Raw genomic sequence first — 19,550 nt, 5'->3', positions numbered from 1 at the left:
GAGAACGGCCAGTCATTTGACAGGTATTTTAAAACTCTAATACCCACGCCACTGCACATCCCGTCCCGCAGCGCTGCTGAATGATATCTGTGATCATCATCACACCGCCCAGCCAGGTCAGCACTCACCGGTGCCGCTTGCTAAGCGCCCAGGGACCCGCTGCCCGCCCCACTGCTCCCCCTGTTGAGGATCACCGCCACCCCCCTGCCCCTCACCGGCCGCCCCCTGCTCCCCGACATGAGATAAATTGCAAGGGATTTATCCAGGGTTGACGACTTTTAAATGCTCCTCTCTGGGAGAAGCCCGGAGAGGAGACTTTCCTTACCCGATCGGGGGCGGGTCTTGACTGTGATGTCATTAAGCCCCGTCCCCATTATGGGAAATAGGATACATGACTGTTCTCCATGGAGGGGGCGGGGCTAAACTGACACAATTGTGCCATTTTAGCTCCGCCCCCTCCTCTGCGACCCGCGGTTTGCGGCATTTACATGATGTACATTTACAGATTCCGGGAGGGTTGCCCACCCTTCCGGGGGGCCAGGAGGGGGGCGTGATTTTCGGGAGACTCCCGGGAATTCCGGGAGGGTCGGCAACCCTGGATTTATCACATGTCAAATTTGGCTCATCAAGTGCCAAATTGTATGTGAGCCTCCCGGGGAGCTCCCGGGCAGCTCACAGGAGAATTGGGTCCGACTTGTCCTAAGGACAAGTCGGCCTAATGTATGGGGGCCTTTAGATTTGGGTAGGCATGTCTTCTGTTTTGTCTATCTGCAAATAATTGCAGCCTTGCTAACAGGTCTGTATCAGGCCTAGGGATGCCAATCCCGGGGCATTTTTTCAATCCCGGGAATCGGGATTGAAAAATGCTCAATCCCGGGATTCCCGGGATCCCAGGATTGGCATCTCTAAGTCAGTTTAGGCCAAAAAACACACTACAATAAAACAAGAAGCCCAGTCCCAGTCCCCCCCCCCCCGCTCCAGCCGCCCCGCACATTCATTTACTTACACCGGCGGCCGGGTGCAGGGCAGATAGGAGCGGTAGGCGTCGGCGGCGGTAGCAGCAGCAGCAGAGCCGATGGCTGATGCTGCCAGGTCCGGTCCAGCGGGCGGGCAGCAGAGCGGGCGGCTGACGCTGTCCAGGTCAGAGATGATTCTGGAGCAGGTATGGGCAATCCGACCTGCGCAGCGTGATGGTCATACCAGCTCCAGACTGCAGTCTGGGGATCAGGAACTCCTGGGTAGCGTCTGAGCACTCGCTCAGATGCTGCCCGGCATTAGATATGCGCATGCGCATATAATCCCGAAATCCCGGGATCCAATCCCGGGATTCAAATCCCGGCGTTTTTTAGGCCAAATCCACCCTAATCGGGCCTTAAGAGCTATGTCTAAATCAGTGGTAGCCAACCCTAGCCCTCGAGAGCTACCAACAGTTCACATTTTCCAGACAACCTAGCTGCTGCACAGCTGCACTCATTAATCACTGACACATTTTACAAGATCCACAGGTGGAGATAATTAGCTCACTTGTGATTCTGTGAGGAGACCTGCAAAACATGCCCTGTTGGTAGCTCTCGAGGACTAGGGTTGGCTACCCCAGGTCTAAATGGTGCAAATAAGCATTTACACTCTTAAGGTGCCCACCCATTTATCCGATTTGTGCCAATTTAACCCAATGCTTTTGACATCTCCTCTGACCCGATGTGTGGTCCGATGTGCATCGGTCAGACCCTACAGATTGAACCTGCTGCAGGTTCAATCCATCAGATGAAGCACCGCTGGCACACACTTTATGTGCAGGGGCTGGCAGCAGCGGGGGCCGGGCAGCTGGCAGTGGCAGGGGACTTGGCATTGGCGGGGTCAGGGCAGTTGTTAGCGGTGGGGTCTGGGCAGCTGGTAGCGGTGGGGGACATGGCAGTGGCGGGTCTGGGCAGCTGGTAGCTGTGGGGAGCTGGTAGTGGCAGGGGGATACAGTCATTAGGTCTACAACAACTAGGTCGACAAGCATTGGGTCGACACCACTAGGTCGACATGCAGCAAGGTCGACATGGGTCAAGGTCAACATGGGTCTAGGTCGATATGACATTAGGTCGACACAAGCATTAGGTCGACAGTCAAAAGGTCAACATGGGGTTTTTCACTGGTTATTGAGCCGACATGTGCAGTCAGGTGGTATTTCATGCCCACTTGAAATGAGATCGTCCCTTAAGATGATAAGGTAGTGTGCAAAGTTTGAAGACGATTAGTTAAAGAAGTGCTTGAGAGTTATCGTGTAAAATCCATACACACGCACACACAAACATCGTTCAATTCAGGGCCGGTGCTAGGGGGTTCGGCACCCTCCTGCAAACTATAAATTTGCACCCACCCAAGCTTTACAAAGGAACAAGGCACACCAAAAGAAAAATGAGTGATCTCACAAGGAAGGAGAATGGGCACACAATAGTACTCCTACTCCAAATTACACCACACAGTAGCACAATATTATTCACCTTGCACAGCTGTAACTAGCCATTTTGGTGCCATGAGTTAAAAAACAGGGAGAGTTCGCGCCATAGGAGCGTGCAAAAATGTAGGAGCGTGGCTTCATGGGAAAGGGGCATGGTCACATAAAAATACAAATTACACCGTAATCCCCATAACACATTATGCTTCACACCTCAACTCAATGCCCATTACACATTTTATCACACACAGTAATGCAAATTATACATTATGCCACACATCATGATGCCCCTTAAACAATATGCAGCACACCATAATGCCCATTACAAAATATGCCATGCACCAAAATGCCTATATGACATTGACACACATTATGCTACACATAATGCCCCGAGTACTCCTGGATTTGTCCACATTTGAAGGGCTGCTTATTCATAATGCCCACACCAGTTGCCAAAAGTAGTTGCTCTGCTTATAGGTAGTGCTCACACCAGTTGCCGACATTAGTAGCACTGTGTAACCATATGACCACACCAGTTGCCGACATTAGTAGCACTGTGTGCCCACACCAGTTGCCAACAGCAGTAGCACTGCCTATACACGTGCCGACAGTAGTAGCACTGCCTATACACGTGCCCACACCAGTTGCTGACAGTAGTAGCACTGCATATACACGTACCCACACCAGTTGCCGACAGTAGTAGCACTGCCTATTCCCGTGCTGACACCAGTTGCCTACATTAGTAGCGCTAATTTTGTTTTTGTTTTTTCAGATTTTTCTTATTGTATTAAGTGTATTATTTTTTTAATGTGTATTGCTCTTCATATTAATTATTGAATTTATAAAAACAATTAAATCCTACGGTGTGTCCAGTATACATTTTGTTCACGGGTATATTCTCAGAGCAATATATCCACAAAGCAGCGCGAGGTGTCTCTATCTCCATACTACATTAGTATCGCTGCCTATACATGTGCCCACACCAGTTGCCGACATTAGTAGCGCTGACTATTCATGTGCCCACACCAGTTACCGACATTATTAGCGCTGACTATACACGTGCCCACACCAGTTGCCGACATTAGTAGCGCTGACTATACACGTGCCCACACCAGTTGCCGACATTAGTAGCGCTGACTATACACGTGCCCACACCAGTTGTCAACATTAGTAGCGCTGACTATACATAACGCCCACACCAGTTGCTGAAATTAGTAGCGCTGACTATACACGTGCCCACACCAGTTGCCGAAATTAGTAGCGCTGACTATACATGTGCCCACACCAGTTGCCGACATTAGTGGCGCTGTCTACACACATGCTCACACCAGTTGCTGGCATTAGTAGCACTACCTATACACATGCCCACATCTGTTGCTGACATAGTACACTCACACTTTAGTCTCCTGGCAATGGCAGCTCAGCCTCTCCTGTGTCTTCAGCCTTGCTCCCTCGTAGCCCCGCCCCCTCAGCCCGTGTAGCTCCACCCCCTCCGCCTGTGTAGCCCCGCCCCTTTCCGCCTGTGCTGCAGACCTGTTGGTTAGGAGCCTGGAGGGAGCTCTGTGCCTCCGGCGCTGCTGCGTGCCCTGTAGTGTGACAGGCGCAGCAGCAGCCGGCAGCCACAGAGACAGCAGGGGATGCAGAGCAGAGACAGCTCCTCTCCTGCCTGGCGCCTACCTGCTTTGCATCCTCTGCTGAGCGGGTAACGCCAGCTCTGGATCAATTATACTTATATGTAGATTCTGAAATACAAAATAATCCTTCTGGTCCCGAGCATTTTGAATAAGGGATACTCAACCTGTACCACCATTATTCACTGCATCAAGAAAGGACACTCTGTCCACCATACTACATAAGCCTAGCAAGTGTGGACACCTTGTCTAATTGAACACAGTAGTACCTTTATGTAACGCAGTAGTACCAAATGTAACGTTTATGGTTGTGGCCAAAAAGTTCAATTTTGGTCTCATCACTCCAAATGACTTTGTTCCAGAAGTTTTGAGGCTTGTCTCTGTGCTGTTTGGAGTATTGTAAGCTGAATTCTTTGTGGCATTTGCATAGTAATGGCTTTCTTCTGGCAAGTTTTTTGTCGATTTTTCTCTGCATCCCGAACAATTTTCCTGGCAGTTGTGGCTGAAATTTTTGTTGGTCTACCTGATCGTGATTTGATTTCCGCAGAATCCCTCATTTTACACTTCTTAATTAGAGTTTGAACACTGCTGATTGGCATTCTAAATTGCTTGGATGTCTTTTTATATCCCTTTCCTGTTTTATACAGTTCAATTACCTTTTCCCACAGATCCTTTGACAATTCTTTTGCTTTCCCCATGACTCAGAATCCAGACACGTCAGTGAAGCACTGGATAAAAGATGCAAGGGTTTTTAGGAGACCAGAAACTCACTGACCTTTTATACACACACTGATTACAAGAAAACAGATCACAGGTGAGGATGGTTACCTTTAGTAGCCATTCAAACCCATTTGTGTCAACTTGTGTGCATGTTATTAGGCCAAATCTCAAGGGCATGTAAACTTCAGGGTCATTTGGGTACCGTAGTTTCTGTTGTCATTATGATTTAAAAATAGGAAACACAGTTGTTTGATAATAAATGGCTTCACCCAACCACTAACTGTGAGTGAAAGAAAAGTTTGTGAGTTATCATTCATATTCTCTGACAAATGGGCAGAAAATCACAAATTCTGCTAGGGAATGTAAACTTATGAGCAGGGGCGGATTTAGGGGCCAGGCCACCCCCAGGCACAACTTTTTTTGCCACCTTTCCCGCCCCATTCACATACATACATATATACATACACACACACACATATATATAACCAGGCAATGAACGGGCACTCAGGGACTCCAGTATGCAGGTGAAAAAAGACCAAATTTATTCCATGAGTGGTCTCACAAGCGTCAACGTTTCGGGGGCCGGACCCCCGTCGTCAGGACAAGTTGCAGACAAAGGTTTAATATATATTATATATATTATATATATACATATATTATGGCCAGGGGGGACAGGCTAAACAAACACTCACCTCAGAGTGTTGGGCTCCGGGATGGCAGGCCTGGCACTCTCCCCCCAATGCAGCGCATCACAGGAGCCACACAGCTGCTTGTCTGAGCTGACAGTTAGGTGGTTTATGAGCCGACGGCAGAGGCGGGAGCCGTGAGTCAAGGAGGGAGCCATCATTCACACTCAGCAAAGAACCATGGGAGGAGCTGCGCGCAACCGCGCATGTGCAGCAGCCCTCCCATGGCCATTTTGGTTTGGGGCAAAACGCCATCGAATGCACCGACTGTCGGTCCGCGCCGCTGCAATGTGAGGGGTGAGCCGCCTGGTCCACCAGCTGCCGCCAGTAGCAGGTGGTGCCCCTAGGCCCTTGCCTTACGGGCCTAGTGGGAAATCCTGCCCTGCTTATGGGCACAACTGTATATATATAGAATTGTGAACTCACTTTGAGGTCCCAGCATCAGCCAGGCAAAGATATGTCCTGGCCAAGTAGGGTGGCCAATCCCAGGGCATTTTTTTTTTCAGTCCTGGGATTTGGGGATACCTGGGAGTTTGTCAATGTAATGATGAACTGTAACCCCACTCAAACTGGCTGATCCGCAGTGCTACTTACAAGGTGGTGGCAGCAGGACCCGGAGTAGTATGTCAAGCGGGAGTGGAGTGGCAGGTGAACTGCTCAGCATGGTTCTGACATCAGGTTACACTGCGCACCGCCAGTGGTAGGAGAAGCCGGGCAGCATCCAAGCATGTGCTCAGCGCTGCCCAGCTTTAGAGTGCGCATGCCAAGGCTAATCCTGGAATCAAATCCAGGCGATTTTAAGGCCAAAACGTGGGATCCCGCCGATCCTGGGATTGGCCACCCTAGTTCTGAAGTCTTTGACTTTATACCAAAGTTTTGTGACATCACAGAGACTGTATTTGATTACCAGAGTGCATTTCATCTGAATGTAAACTACAGTATTTAAGGATTCCCTTTACTTTCTGAACAATTTCAAAGACCAGTTGCACAATGCACAATTTAAAAGACCAGGCTATGGCAATGTCAAGACGAAAAAACTGATATTACTCTAGTAAGTGACTAACTGACCTTGTATTTGTTTATATAGTAGCATAAATGTACTGTACTTTACACAATGAAAGGACATTGCTATATAAAAAGCAATCAATTGTACAGTACTGTATTTCATATTTAGAATAAAAAATAACACAACATCCAAAAAGTGTACAGAATAAAGACATTGTTGATGGGTAGACTTAAGATAACTTGACATGGTACATAGCTTAGTATCTTTGCTTTGTTTAGTATATAATCATATCGCATGCGATGCGACGCGATTGGACCCGATTTTTAATCGTGCAGGCACACAGATGCCTGATTCCTATGTTAAATGCCCCCCCCAGACCCGATTTTTGATTGTACACCCACCCTGATGGGTGATTACTATGTTAAATGGCCCCCCATTGTTAACGCCACCCCACTATCAACGTGAACCCGAAGCGTGGCAAGCGCAGCAAGTCCGCGAGGGTCAGCGGTATGCGTCCTCCGACCTTTTCATACCCCCACTATCCACGTCGGCGTGGAGTTGATTTTATATAGTCAGAGTGCCGCCAGCAGCCGTGACCAACCTTATATACCCTCCTTTGGAAGGCACCGGGGGCAATTGCTGTTTGTTGTTTGGAGTGCCAGATACCAACATTTGCTATATATATATATATATATATATATATATATATATATATATATATATATATATATATATACACACACTTTTATACACATTTATACATGTACACATGGGATGCAGTCAGCATCACGAGAGTCAGGATGCTTGTGCTGTCAGAAGACTGGTTCTGGAACCTAAAAATGGGTGAAGATGCTGACACCGGATTTCCAACAGCCAGGTTCTGATTTTTTAGAATATGAGGAGTAGTTGCGTGTGGCTGGGAAATGGGGTGGTTAGCTTGAGGCACTACTGGGGGACTTAGGATTGGGCTATGGGGAAGGTTAGGTTGTTGGGAGGAGAGAGTTAGTTTTAGACATCTGGAAGGGGGGTTAGCGTGCAAGACGGAGGGGGTTAGGTGTGAGGTGGTTAGGCGTTAGCATGGAGGGTAAGATCAGACTGTGGTGACGGGCTTTTAGGCTCTGGGTGGGGAGGGAGGGTTAAGAGTGGGGCAGGGGTAGGGTAAGTATACTTAACTGATATACATTCATATATATATATATATATATATATTTATAAATAGATCTATATATACATAGCCTCTCAAATACAAACATACATTGCTGCTTTCATCTATACACTAGTTCCATACATATATCCTATACATCCCACCCCACAGCATGACACATTGAGACCACTATCACCTTCACCCAGGCTGTGACTCAAGTTAGCTACTTGTTACCAATGGGCCCTGTTGCTGCTGTAGAAGGAGAGGCAGTGTCCCGTTGCTGTCCCCTGTTAGCTAGAAACTGCTGTCAGCGGTGGAGGTACCCGTTGCGTCCAGCGGGGAGCGGCTGCTGTCTCTCTTTTGCGCTTCCCACTAGGTAGGAGAAGAGGCAGTGCTTATGCCAGTGGTGTAACTATAGAGGGGGCAAGAGAAGCGCTTTTTATGGGGCCCCCCAAAGCCCCAAAACAAGATAATTTCTTGCCCCAAAGCCCTCAGGCCCCATAGCAAGCGAACTCCCTGCACCCTCTATAGTTACGCCACTTGCTGAGCATTCCCATGCAATATCCCCCTGACCGCCTCCATCCCGCCTTCCCTGTGCAAATGCCTCTGCAACTGTGCAAGTCACTAAAGGCGTCCAATCAGCAGCCCTGCACATGCATATATTAGCATATACACATGCGCAGAGCCAAAACATCGGCCCCGTGTGAATATTCTGGGGACCGATCAAACCTGAATCAAGTTCTTTGTTTGACCTGTGTCAGGCAGGTGAATCAAATCCCTGATAACCATCAGCCTTTTCGGGGCTTTTTGTAAAATCAGTAAGGCAATGCATTTAATGAAAGCTCAGAGAGAGATAAGGTGGAGAGAGATAAAGTACCCACCAATAATCTCCTAATTGCCATGCTACAGGCTGTGTTTTAAAAAGGACAGGGAGGAGCTGTTTACTTTGGGCCAAAGGAACCAATAAAAATGCTGGCCATTCGCCTGGGAACACAGGTGGGTCAATGTCTGCTCAGGGCGGGCGGATGACGTCACATGACATCAGCGGTCAGCCTCTTTTTGGCCATCTCTGTCTGAAATAAAAGTCAGTTTAGATTGACTTTTATTTGCAAACGGGGAAAAAAAAAAATTTGATGGTCGTCGATCATCAAATAATTTATCCTTCGTGCGGCCGCATGCGATGGATTCGGTGTGTATCACTGTCACCGGGGGCCATACACATGGAGCGAACCATGCTTAATTTCTACGCAATCTAGCCAAATTGCTTAGAAATGGGTCTTTAATTGGGGTATGGATAAAAACTGGAACCGGACAGAACAGGACCCCAGAACGCCGGACCGGTCTGGCTCCTTTCATCAATTTCTGTCCAGGGGGTGCCTATCTGGGGGTGTCCTGTCAGGGGGGCTGCCTGTGACACCTGACACCAGGGAGAGGAGGAGGGAGTAAAAAAAGGGTATGGGTAAAAACCAGACCAGACAAGACCCCGGAACGCCGGAATGGACAGGCATCAATATATGTAATTCAAACATAGTAATAAACTTGGGGTTTGGGGGATTCGCGGGGTGGGGTGGGGAGAGAGTGAATCTCTCTGGCTTCTGCTGCCGCCCTGCTGTGCTGTATATATCTTTATCTGTATATATATTTAATTACAGCTGTCAGCATCTTATATAGCACAGCAGATTCCGTTACAGCATCTTATATAGCGCAGCAGATTCCGAAAGTGTCTTATATAGTGCAGCAGATTCCGTTACAGGTTGTTATATATCGCAGCAGATTCCGTTACAGTGTCTCAAATAGCGCAGCAGATTCCGTTACAATGTCTCATATAGCGCAGCAGATTCCGTTACAGTGTCTTATATAGCGCAGCAGATTCCGTTACAGTGTCTCATATAGCGCAGCAGATTCCGTTACAGTGTCTTATATAGCGCAGCAGATTCCGTTACTGTGATTTATATAGCGCAGCAGATTCCGTTACAATGTCTTATATAGTGTCTTATTTTTAAAGTTTTTTTTCTTTTCAAATGTAACATGCCAACACATGTTAGCCACGCCCCCAATTCATTACCGGGGGGTGGGGCAAAATATGAACTTGCTCCGGGCACCATGGTACCTAGCTGCACCGCTGCAGGGGTGTCCCGTCCAGTGGAGCTGCTCTGACACCTGTCACCAGGGAGAGGAGAAGAATACAGCCTCCCTGTATGGTCCAGGGGTGTAATAAAACTGGAACGGTCCGGACCACACAGGGAGGCTGTAATCTCCCCTTCCCCATGTCCCTGGTGAAAGCTATCACAGGCATGTACCCGGACAAGACACTCCCCGGACGGGACAGCCCCCCAGGCATGACTGCAGAGTTTTATGTCCAGGGTCTTGTCCGGATCCGTTTTTTACTTAGTCTCCTTTAATTGTCCAGTGTGGATGCCCCATACAGTATATATCTAGTAGCCGCATTATTAGTATTTCATTTACATTCTATTTGAAGATCGTTTACCCTTTATTCCTGACGGGTGCCGGATGTTGGGATCCTGACTGCCGGAGCTTGCCGGTGCTCCGACAGGGGGGGAATCCCGACTCACAGGGGCTATTCTCCCTTGCGGGGGTCCACGACCCACATAGAGGTAAAACAGAACCCGTGGCGAGCGAAGGGAGCCACCGAGCCCGAAGCGCGGCGAGCGCAGCGAGCCTGCAAGGGGCTTCTTTGCGCTTGTCCTGCTGTTGGAACACCGGCAGTTAGTATTCCGACCTCGGGATTCTGACCATCGGGATCCCCCCTGTCGGAGCGCCATACCACACCCATTCCTGACACAGGTCACAACAGCAATCTGGAGAAAAATACAATGACAATACAATACAAATGTCCTTACTCCTGACTACATTTTTCTTTTTAGGTGCATGCACACTGTGCCTCGGATGGTTACCATCTGTAGCACTTTTCTAGGTTACCCAATAATGCAGCACAATGTTGCTAACAGGTTCTTGCAGAGTCATAGTGGAAGCTACTCAATCTGAAAGAAAGTGGAATGTAGAAGACCACTCCTCCTTCAGTTCTCAGTCTCCACCTCACCCTCTCTTTCTCCTGGTTACCCGCCTCAGTGCTACACTCACTGAGGATTGAGGACAGCAGGTTGTTACTATACAGTAGAAGAGCCTGCTGCAGCCAGGCAGAGGAGATGCTGCGTGAGCACAGAGCACTGCAGCTCTGACCGTGTGCTCAGCATCCTGCACTTGGCATCTGCACATTGCAGCCTGGAAGGGGAGATGCTCTGCTGATTACCAAGGAACTTGCAGCACTGGCAGTACTGTACATACGTCCGGTGAGTCTGGGGAACCCTCATCATGACGGGCATGGGTAATTAGCACTGTGCCATCTGTAATTGTTTACACAGAGGCAGTATGTCATATCTGAGCGATCAGAGGCATCTCTGCCTACCATCTGCAGATCTATTGATGCATGTTATATTTTACAGCGTTTATTATTAATCATCGATACTGTGCATATTATGGTGCTATATAATTACATCGAGCATATCGAATATGCTTCTTCATTTAAATCACTGCATCTACATATAAAACATTTCCATGATATGTGTTGTGTGTACAGTATGTAGGCCAAATGACCACTGTGTGTGGATAAGTATCCTTCGTGTACATAGAAATGCATGCACATATGCACATACAGTATATGTGAGTGCTGCACGCCGGAGTATGCGTGCTCTGTACTAGTAAAGCAGAGTTGTTGTACTTGGTTACCAAGGAGCAGGCTTCCTGTCAGCCACAACACACATCACAGGAGGGCACACAGCTAGCAGCACTGCTAGTAGGAGGAGATCATCTGAGGTTGAAGGAATCCCAGGGATTAGCCATTCACTGGCACACAGAGCTGGATGACATGGTAAAGATGCTTGCTGCCCACCCTTTCCCTGCCAATCACTGCACACCTTCCACATCTAGGAAGAGATAGATGTTTGTAAATACAGAATGTGTGTCTGTGCAGCATCACTGACTATCTGCAGAGGGGGTTTCTTGTAATTTCCTATAGTTTTGCTGAGGTACTGGCAGATGATTAAAGTATTGGTGGCTGTAGGGAAAAATGGAACTCATTTGTTTAATGCATGTAGCAGGTAACCAGTTTATCAGATATGAGCACGATTAGGCGAGGTGTTCATGACAATTAAGAATTCTAAGCTAGTACAGTCGTTCTTATTTTTTTATTAAGTTGCTATTTGCTTCTATTTATTGGTTTAATAGTTCACCTTTTTGGCTCAAAAAAGTGGGTCGGACTGTACCATTGCCAAGCAGGTAGTAACATATTTCTGTACACCTCTGTATAGAATGATTTGGCACTGACTTGCAGTAGATCACTATATACACTCTCTGTACCTCAGCTGCCAAATTATACTGTATGTTATACTTAATACGGAATAAAAAGCAGAGAAAAGAAATTCGGTACTTATGTATTATCTGGGCTCCCATGTTAAATGCACCCCATTTTTTCATACCCCTACTATCCAACTACGCATGGAGTTGATTTTATATAGTGTGGCGAGCGCAGCGCGCCCGAAGCGTAGGGAGTGCAGCGAGCCCCCCGAGGGGACGCGGTCTCATAAGAAAAACGGGAGCCCAGATATTACATAAGTACCAGAAATTCTTTCAAACACAAAAGAGATAACTCCCATCCTCCTATATAAAGTACAGCGCTTCCCATCTATTAGAGTAAGCGTCATGGCAGCCCCCACTCAGCAAACACTGCAGACCTGGTGTAACACAATATAATACCTAGTCATCATTTATCTCAATACGAGAGTCTTAAATGAAGTTGAAAAGACCGTATTTAATATAAATATTTATAATTTATCTTGTTCTAAAGTGTTTTGCTTGCTTGAAATACTTCCAGAGCAATGCTCAATTCCTTGCATGTTCTATATACATGCAGCGGCGGATCAAGGAGAAAATGAAACTGGAAACTGGATTCATGATACAATAGAGTTAAATATGGAGATGATGCAGTTTTAACTAAGGGACCTTGGGGCAGATTTATTTAGCTTGGTGAAGAAATAAACTGTCTGTTTTTATCACCAGCCAATCAGCTCCGACCTGTGAAGTTAGAGGCTTGGGGGCAGATTTATTAAGCTTGGAGAAGAGATAAACTGGAGATAAACCAGAGAAAAGGTAAAAGGAGATAAAGCACCAGCCAATCAGCTGTGTTTGAAAAAGACAGTTGGGAGTTGATTGGCTGGTGCTTTATCTCCTTTTACCTTTTCTCCACTTTATCTCCAGTTTATCTCTTCTCCAAGCTTAATAAATCTGCCCCTTGATTTGAAAAATGACAGGTAGGAACTGATTGGCCGGTGATGAAAAGCAGACACTTTATCACTTCACCAAGCTTAATAAATCTGCCCCCTTGCACCTGATTCAGACCTGTTCGCTGGGCTGCATGTGTTTGGAGCCCAGTAAGCAGGTTAACGCCACCCCAGTGAACGCACGCCGTCCACGCCCCTGTGCAGGCCTGTAAACTGATGGGTACAGGTACACATCCGTTCGCTAGTGCCCACTTGCCCCTGACCCAGTAGTCACTCGACAGATGCTGCGTTTGAAGCAAAATTGGAGCGGGCGACCCGCACAGGTAAAGGAAAGCCTGCATTCGGTTGTGCCCTCCCAACGTTTCTATGGGCACGTCCATGAAAAGCCAGTGGTCCACCCCGGCACAACCTCCGCCTGTCAAGCAGGCTGAAAGCGATTTGCCAAGGAGTAAATTGGCCGAAGGTGCTCACAGTTGGGCCCGCCACATGCAAATTACCATCACTGCGCAGTGGCCAGACCATCAGCCAGCATCTGAATTTGGACCTGGCTGAATAGGTCTGAATCGGCCCCCTTGTCTCTTTGCTCAACAGCAAATTATGAATACACATAGACCTAAATCCACACACTGACAAACTTGATTGCAGCACTTTTAGGCAACTGTACCTTGCAGCTTGTACAAGCATTCATGTTTGCCAAACTGCATTGGAGTTCTATCTGCTCCCTCCCTATATAGGTAGTCTGCTATGCTGCAGCTTCTAATGTCCTGTTAAAGGAAGGAGAACATACAAGAATATCAGTATTTGTCTCTATCCTAGTGCCTAGGAGTGCAATTTGGAGAGACCAGCTGTAGCTACTTTGTGGAAATTGTGCAATAGATGTGGCCTGTGTGGATAGAAAGGGGAAATGTTACTAATACCCCTTTCAGACAGAAAAATCCCAAAAACCCAGGTATTTCCCGGATACAAAAACCCGTGTACAACTAGGCAGCAAGGGGCTGACCCCCTTTCACACAGGAGCAAAAACCCGGGTATTTCCCGTGTCGACCCCTTTCACACAGAAGCCGGATTTTTCCTGCAAAACTCTGTGTGTCATAAGAAAAGGACAGTTTTAAAGGCACACAGAGATGAGATCATGAAAAGTGGGAGGTGTCTGGTCACTGCATTGCATTAAACATGGCTGACAAGTTGCAGAACCTGGAGGTCATGAGTGCTCTGTGTGTTTTGCTGCTTACAGCAAATCAGAGCATTATGCAGATGCTTACACTGTGCTACCTGGCACAGTGTTATGCCAGGAGGAGGAAGGCACAATTTTTGGTGGAGAGGGCTTCCACTCGACGCAGGTATTTGCACCGGAGGAGAGCCCTGATTTTGTCCAGTGTTACCTCTATCTTGAAGTCTACAAGTGCCTCAAACCGGTCGTTGTGGGCCAGAGACCGCAGGCATGGAGAAGCTTTCTGGGAGACTGTGGAAGCTTTTGCACCTGAGCAGTGGCTGGCACATTTCCGGATGTCACGAGCCACCTTCTACTACCTGCTGGAACTGGTCACCCCGGCACTTACAAGGGGATGCACCAATTATCGGAAAACCATTGAGCCATGCAGGAGACTGGGGATTGTGTTGTGGTGGTACGCAACACCAGGGGAATACCGTACCATCTCATGTCTGTTTGGTGTGGGCATTTCTACGGTGTGTGTTCTAGTGCGGGAAGTGACACAGGCATTGTTGGAGAGCCTTTACAAGCATTTCATCTGCTTACCACAAGGCGACCGACTGGATGAGACCATAACAGGTTTTCTGCGAAGAGGCTATCCGCAGTGTGCTGGAGCCATCGATGGGACACACATACCCATTATTGCACCCCCAGATAACCCAGCAGATTACCATAACCGTAAAGGTTGGCACTCCATCATATTGCAGGCTGTGGTGGACCATAAGTATTGGTAAGTAGTACAGTATGCAGTATTTACATTAGTGATATGATTGGGCTGCACTGTATATTGTTAAACACAAATACATTTTCTGTTCAGTTTCACAGATGTCTACATTGGCTGGCCTGGTCGTGCTCATGACTCACGGGTACTTGCCAATTCGGACTTGTTCCAGATCGCAGAGGAGAAGAGAGGTGGCTGGTTGTTCCCTAGAGAGGTAACTTTGTCTATTTTTAAAAATGTGCTCTTTAACCACTACACTTGCCACCTATACAATTCTAATTTTTTTTTTTATACCGTTACAGTGGTCAAAGTTTGTATCCGGGGTGGAGATCCCAGTCCATATTATTGGAGATGCGGCATACCCTTTGAGGCGTTGGCTTATGAAGGGCTTCACGCAACATACCCCACTGTCTCCTGACCAAGTCCACTACACCCACACTCTGAGCTCGGCTCGAATGGTGGTGGAAAACGCCTTTGGAAGACTAAAGGGGCGATGGCGGTGTCTACTGAAGAGGAATGACATTGCCATTACCCTGGTTCCAGATGTGGTGGCAGCTTGCTGCATTCTGCACAATGTGTGTGAGCTACAGAAAGAGAACTTTTTACCTGAGTGGAATGTGGAGGACTATGACCTGGCTGATACCCCTGTCGAATCAGCAGGGTACGAGGGTGAGACAAGTTGTTCCACTGCTGAGGTTATCCGTAACACCCTCACTATTAACTTACAGAGTATGACACAGTAGATAGAAGGACACATTGGTTGGATGTTTGAAAGAACTTGTTTTATTTTTCACAAAATATGTTTTATGCTTGTTAGTTCACTTTTAAATATAAAATGTTTTCAAATATATCTTTAGTGGTCATAAATACCCTTTCAACACTGAAACAACATTGAACTATTGCAACACGAGGTAGAATAAGTATTTAGCATAGGTCTTCTATCAGTGGTGGGTGAATAGGTTGTGCTGCCATCCAAGCCGGTATTGTATAGGGGAGACACACACCAGTTTGACTGTCCAGCAGCCACACATTTTCATCCGGCACTGTATATATAGATAAACACTTGTATTTGCAATTTTTGGTACCTGTAAGGCACAGGTCTTCCACCTGTGGCCCTTCAGATGTTGTGGAACTACATGTCCCCGCATGCCCTGAGTTTTTTGCCATCCTACTATAGGAAAAAATGTGGCAATGTATGGTGGGACATGTAGTTTCACAACATCTGGAGGGCCACAGGTTGAAGACCTGTGCTGTAGGGCAATTCGAAACACTCTGGCTCCTGCCGGCCAGTGAAAACCCGCACGGCCAGGAATCTGTGCCGCACACAGCAGTTTACAATGATGGGATCCGGCTGAAACCAGGCGGCCTGGGTGAATGGTCACATCTGTGCCCATTATTAACTCCGGTGTGCGGCACGGCTTCCTGGCCGTGCGGGGTTTCGCCATCCGACAGGAGTCGGAGTGTGTGAAATAGCCCTTATTACACCCCAAAAACAATATAAATATATAAATATAAGCCCCAAACAGGGAATTTTTTTATTGCCTTAAAGATAAAGAAGAAGGCATACTGTGTACACATTATAGATTATGTTCAGCCACATATCTAGAGTATACTCTATTTGTACACATTTAAATAAAAAAAAAGTTTGAGAACTTTGATTCAGCTCCAAACTGAAGAACCAAATGAGCTTTTTTGAGGCTCATAAACTAAAGAACCATAATACTGTACTGTGTACATCAAAATGGAACACAGCATTTAACGGGCCTTGTAAGTGCCACTTTTTAAGCAAGAAAAATTGAACGAGCCCAGAAAAAAGAGAAAAAGAACAACCATATAGCAACATTACTACAAATGCCTGTAGGCAGTGCTGATTACAGTGCTAACAGGAGTGTTATGATTACTGGCATTCACTGAATCATCAGCATAATTTTTCACATTGCCATATTGCCTACTATATCCTGTGCCATTGACAGTATCATGCACTGTCTCCTGTGGACTGGTATTGGCATGTGGCCTACTTGGCTGTGTGGCATGTGAAAAATTATTGCCCATGTTTTCAGTATAACTACGCCCTTGGCCCTGCACAGTAGTTTGGCTTGAATTTGAAGGCATAAATGTATGGCCTCTGTGTGGAGGATTACAATAATCACCCTCAGCGTACGGACTACACAGCTTGTAAGGGTGCGGATTCTGTAATGTAGACACCATATTGGTAAGGAAGGTCATCTGTGCATCTCGATTTTCACGCGCTATGCGTTCGTGCAGACCCACCAACTGTGTGAGAAAGGAATCTTGCAACTGTCTCTCGTTGTCAAAGAAGCGCTGCAGTCGGGCATCCTCTTGAGTTTGAAATTCAAGATCGGACTCTCGGAGATGATCTACCAGGATTCTTGACATTGAGCGCGTAGCAAGCTCCATCTTTGACGTTTTTTTCTTCCTTGCAGGTACATCAAATACTAAAAATAAAGGAAAAATCATTACAATCCAATAGCGGCATGCCAGTGTATATATAGATATATATATAGAGAGAGAGAGAGAGAGAGAGAGAGAGAGAGAGAGAGAGAGAGAGAGAGAGAGAGAGAGAGAGAGAGACAGACTACTACTGGTTCCCACAATACCCCTCTCCAGGGCACACCACACGTGTGCTGTAGTAGTGGGTGTGGGGTTGTTACCTGTGTTACAGTGGGACTACAGGTCCCAGCAAGCCTGCAACACATGCTGATACTTGGGAGAACCACAGGTACCAGCATGTGGGGCATTAAAGGCCTGCTGATACGTATAGCCCCCTGTACATCTATTAAAATAGATACACAAACAATACTTGAAAAACTTACTGTTGCGACGCAACGTTGGGGTCTCAGTCTGTGCAGGAGTGGGTGTCCCAGATGGAGTAATGGTGCTGGCTCCACTGTCCTCAACCTCAGCCTCTAATGGATCAATTGTGTCCTCCATGGCAGCAATAGGATCAGGGATGCTGTTGTCTATGGTGTCTTCCAACTCCATTATAGGAGGGCAAGATGGGCTGCATTCTGGAGTTATGCTCCGTGATGAAGCTGCACTGGATGATGATATGGCAACAGGGTTCACCAGGGCAGAATTGCCAAAGACCTCGTTACATTGGTCGAAGTAAACCCATTCCATCCTCCCAGCACCACTTTTCCTCCTGTTGTTGTCACAAACTTTGTTGTAGTACCTGCGCAGAGCTTTTAGTTTGTTGACCACCTGCTGCTGGGTACACACAATGCCCCTTGAAGTGAGGACCTTGGCAATATTGGTGTAGACTACAGCGTCCTTCACTGTGCCAGTAATCTGTTTTCGGATTTCTTCCTCCCCTCTGACACTGAGCAGCTCACGGATCTCCTCATCTTTCCAGTGTGCCATGGCCATTTACTGCTGCGCTGCACGCCTCTGCCACGTGCGCTCAGCCAATCAGGGAACCTGTAAAGATCAGCCAATCACGCAGCGCCATGCTGCACAGCCAATCAGCATGATTTTTCAATAGTCGGGAGAAAAACACGGGTCGGACCCTTTCACACAGCCGCAAACACGTGTCTGACACGGGAAAAACCCAGGTAAATACCTGGGTCGAAGTCCCGGAACTTTAGACCCGTGTTGACCCTTTCAGACAGAAGAAAAACCCGTGTCGACACGGCAAGAGCAGGGAAATTACCGGGTCTTTTTTTCTGTCTGAAAGGGGTATAAGAAAAGGGCAGAGGTATCAGTAGGTGGGTTGACAACTATAATAAGGAAGTACTCTGTCGTACAGTCTTTTATATGATAAATGCTACTTAACAAATGCACATAGACACAACACCTTTTTAGCTTGATTTATGGAACACAGCAGGCTCTATGATTGTAATTTCTTAAACATTTTACCTTATCGCCATTACTTATAATGACCTCAATGCTATATATATATTTATGCTTCTTACCTGCATGTGGTATAATGGTCTCACACACAGGGCGAAATTAGCCCTATCTCTTAAGGCCCATACACACTGGGCGATTTTGAGCTGAATATCGCTCAAAACAGCCTGTTTGAGCAGCTTTCAGGCCCCCCACATTTTCACCTCACCAAATCTGTCCCTCATCGCAAAAAGTTTGGACACCCCTGTTCTAGACAGATCGCTCAGAAATACAGCTACAATTGCTCCGTATGTAGGCCCCATTATACTTTTACCAATACTATGCACTCTAATGAAAACATTACTGCATAGGAAGTAATCCGCTCTAAACACACTGCTAAAAGTTTAGAATCCAGTAGTGGGAATGACCTAATAAGGAGCCATATCACCTGAGCCTGATTCAAAAGTGGAATATAACTGAACGCATTAAGTTGTTTTTGAAGTTGAGCGATTAGTTGCTACTGCGCATGCTCAAAGGATTCTTAAATCCCTAAGGCGCATGCTCTACCCTGACTGTATGCACAAAGGTGCTGTTGTGTACTAAAGTGCTGGCATCAATGATGGTGATGCTGAGAAATGGGTGTTCCTGGGTGGTGTGTGGCAGGTGGCTTGAAGGGAGTGCAAAAAAAAAGGTGTCTCATGGAAGGTGTAATAGAAGTATTGCAGGCATGTTGATGAAAGCAGCCGCTTTCTCAGACATACAGGGTGAGATTTAATAGGATGAGAGATTCAGAAAGTGAGAGATTTTGTGAGAAATCTCCATTTTTTTAAAGTGGCAATCGTTAAC

At 46.9% G+C, this 19,550-nt stretch overlaps 2 protein-coding genes across 2 annotated transcripts in view; one reads left to right on the top strand and one right to left on the bottom strand.

Moving 5' to 3' along the window:
* Window positions 1-10,717: 10,717 nt before the first annotated feature.
* Window positions 10,718-19,550, top strand: part of SYNE1 (spectrin repeat containing nuclear envelope protein 1) — a 503,588-nt gene continuing 494,755 nt past the window's right edge. Inside the window, 1 exon segment of the mRNA XM_083176202.1 lies at window positions 10,718-10,941. The gene's annotated coding sequence lies outside the window, so the exon portion shown is untranslated.
* Window positions 16,328-17,857, bottom strand: LOC146062539 (uncharacterized). The gene is made up of 2 exons (XM_083174654.1): window positions 17,693-17,857; window positions 16,328-17,314 (listed from the first exon to the last, which is right to left on the bottom strand). The coding sequence occupies exons 1-2, from the start codon at window positions 17,808-17,810 to the stop codon at window positions 16,704-16,706; spliced, it is 729 nt and encodes a 242-aa protein (XP_083030780.1). The 5' UTR covers window positions 17,811-17,857; the 3' UTR covers window positions 16,328-16,703.

The sequence above is a fragment of the Crinia signifera genome, chromosome 3 (genome assembly GCF_055691185.1).
Source record: "Crinia signifera chromosome 3, ASM5569118v1, whole genome shotgun sequence".
Classification (NCBI taxonomy): Eukaryota; Metazoa; Chordata; class Amphibia; order Anura; family Myobatrachidae; genus Crinia; species Crinia signifera.
Note: the sequence above shows the minus strand (reverse complement) of the source record. Positions and strands in the feature narration are given on the sequence as shown.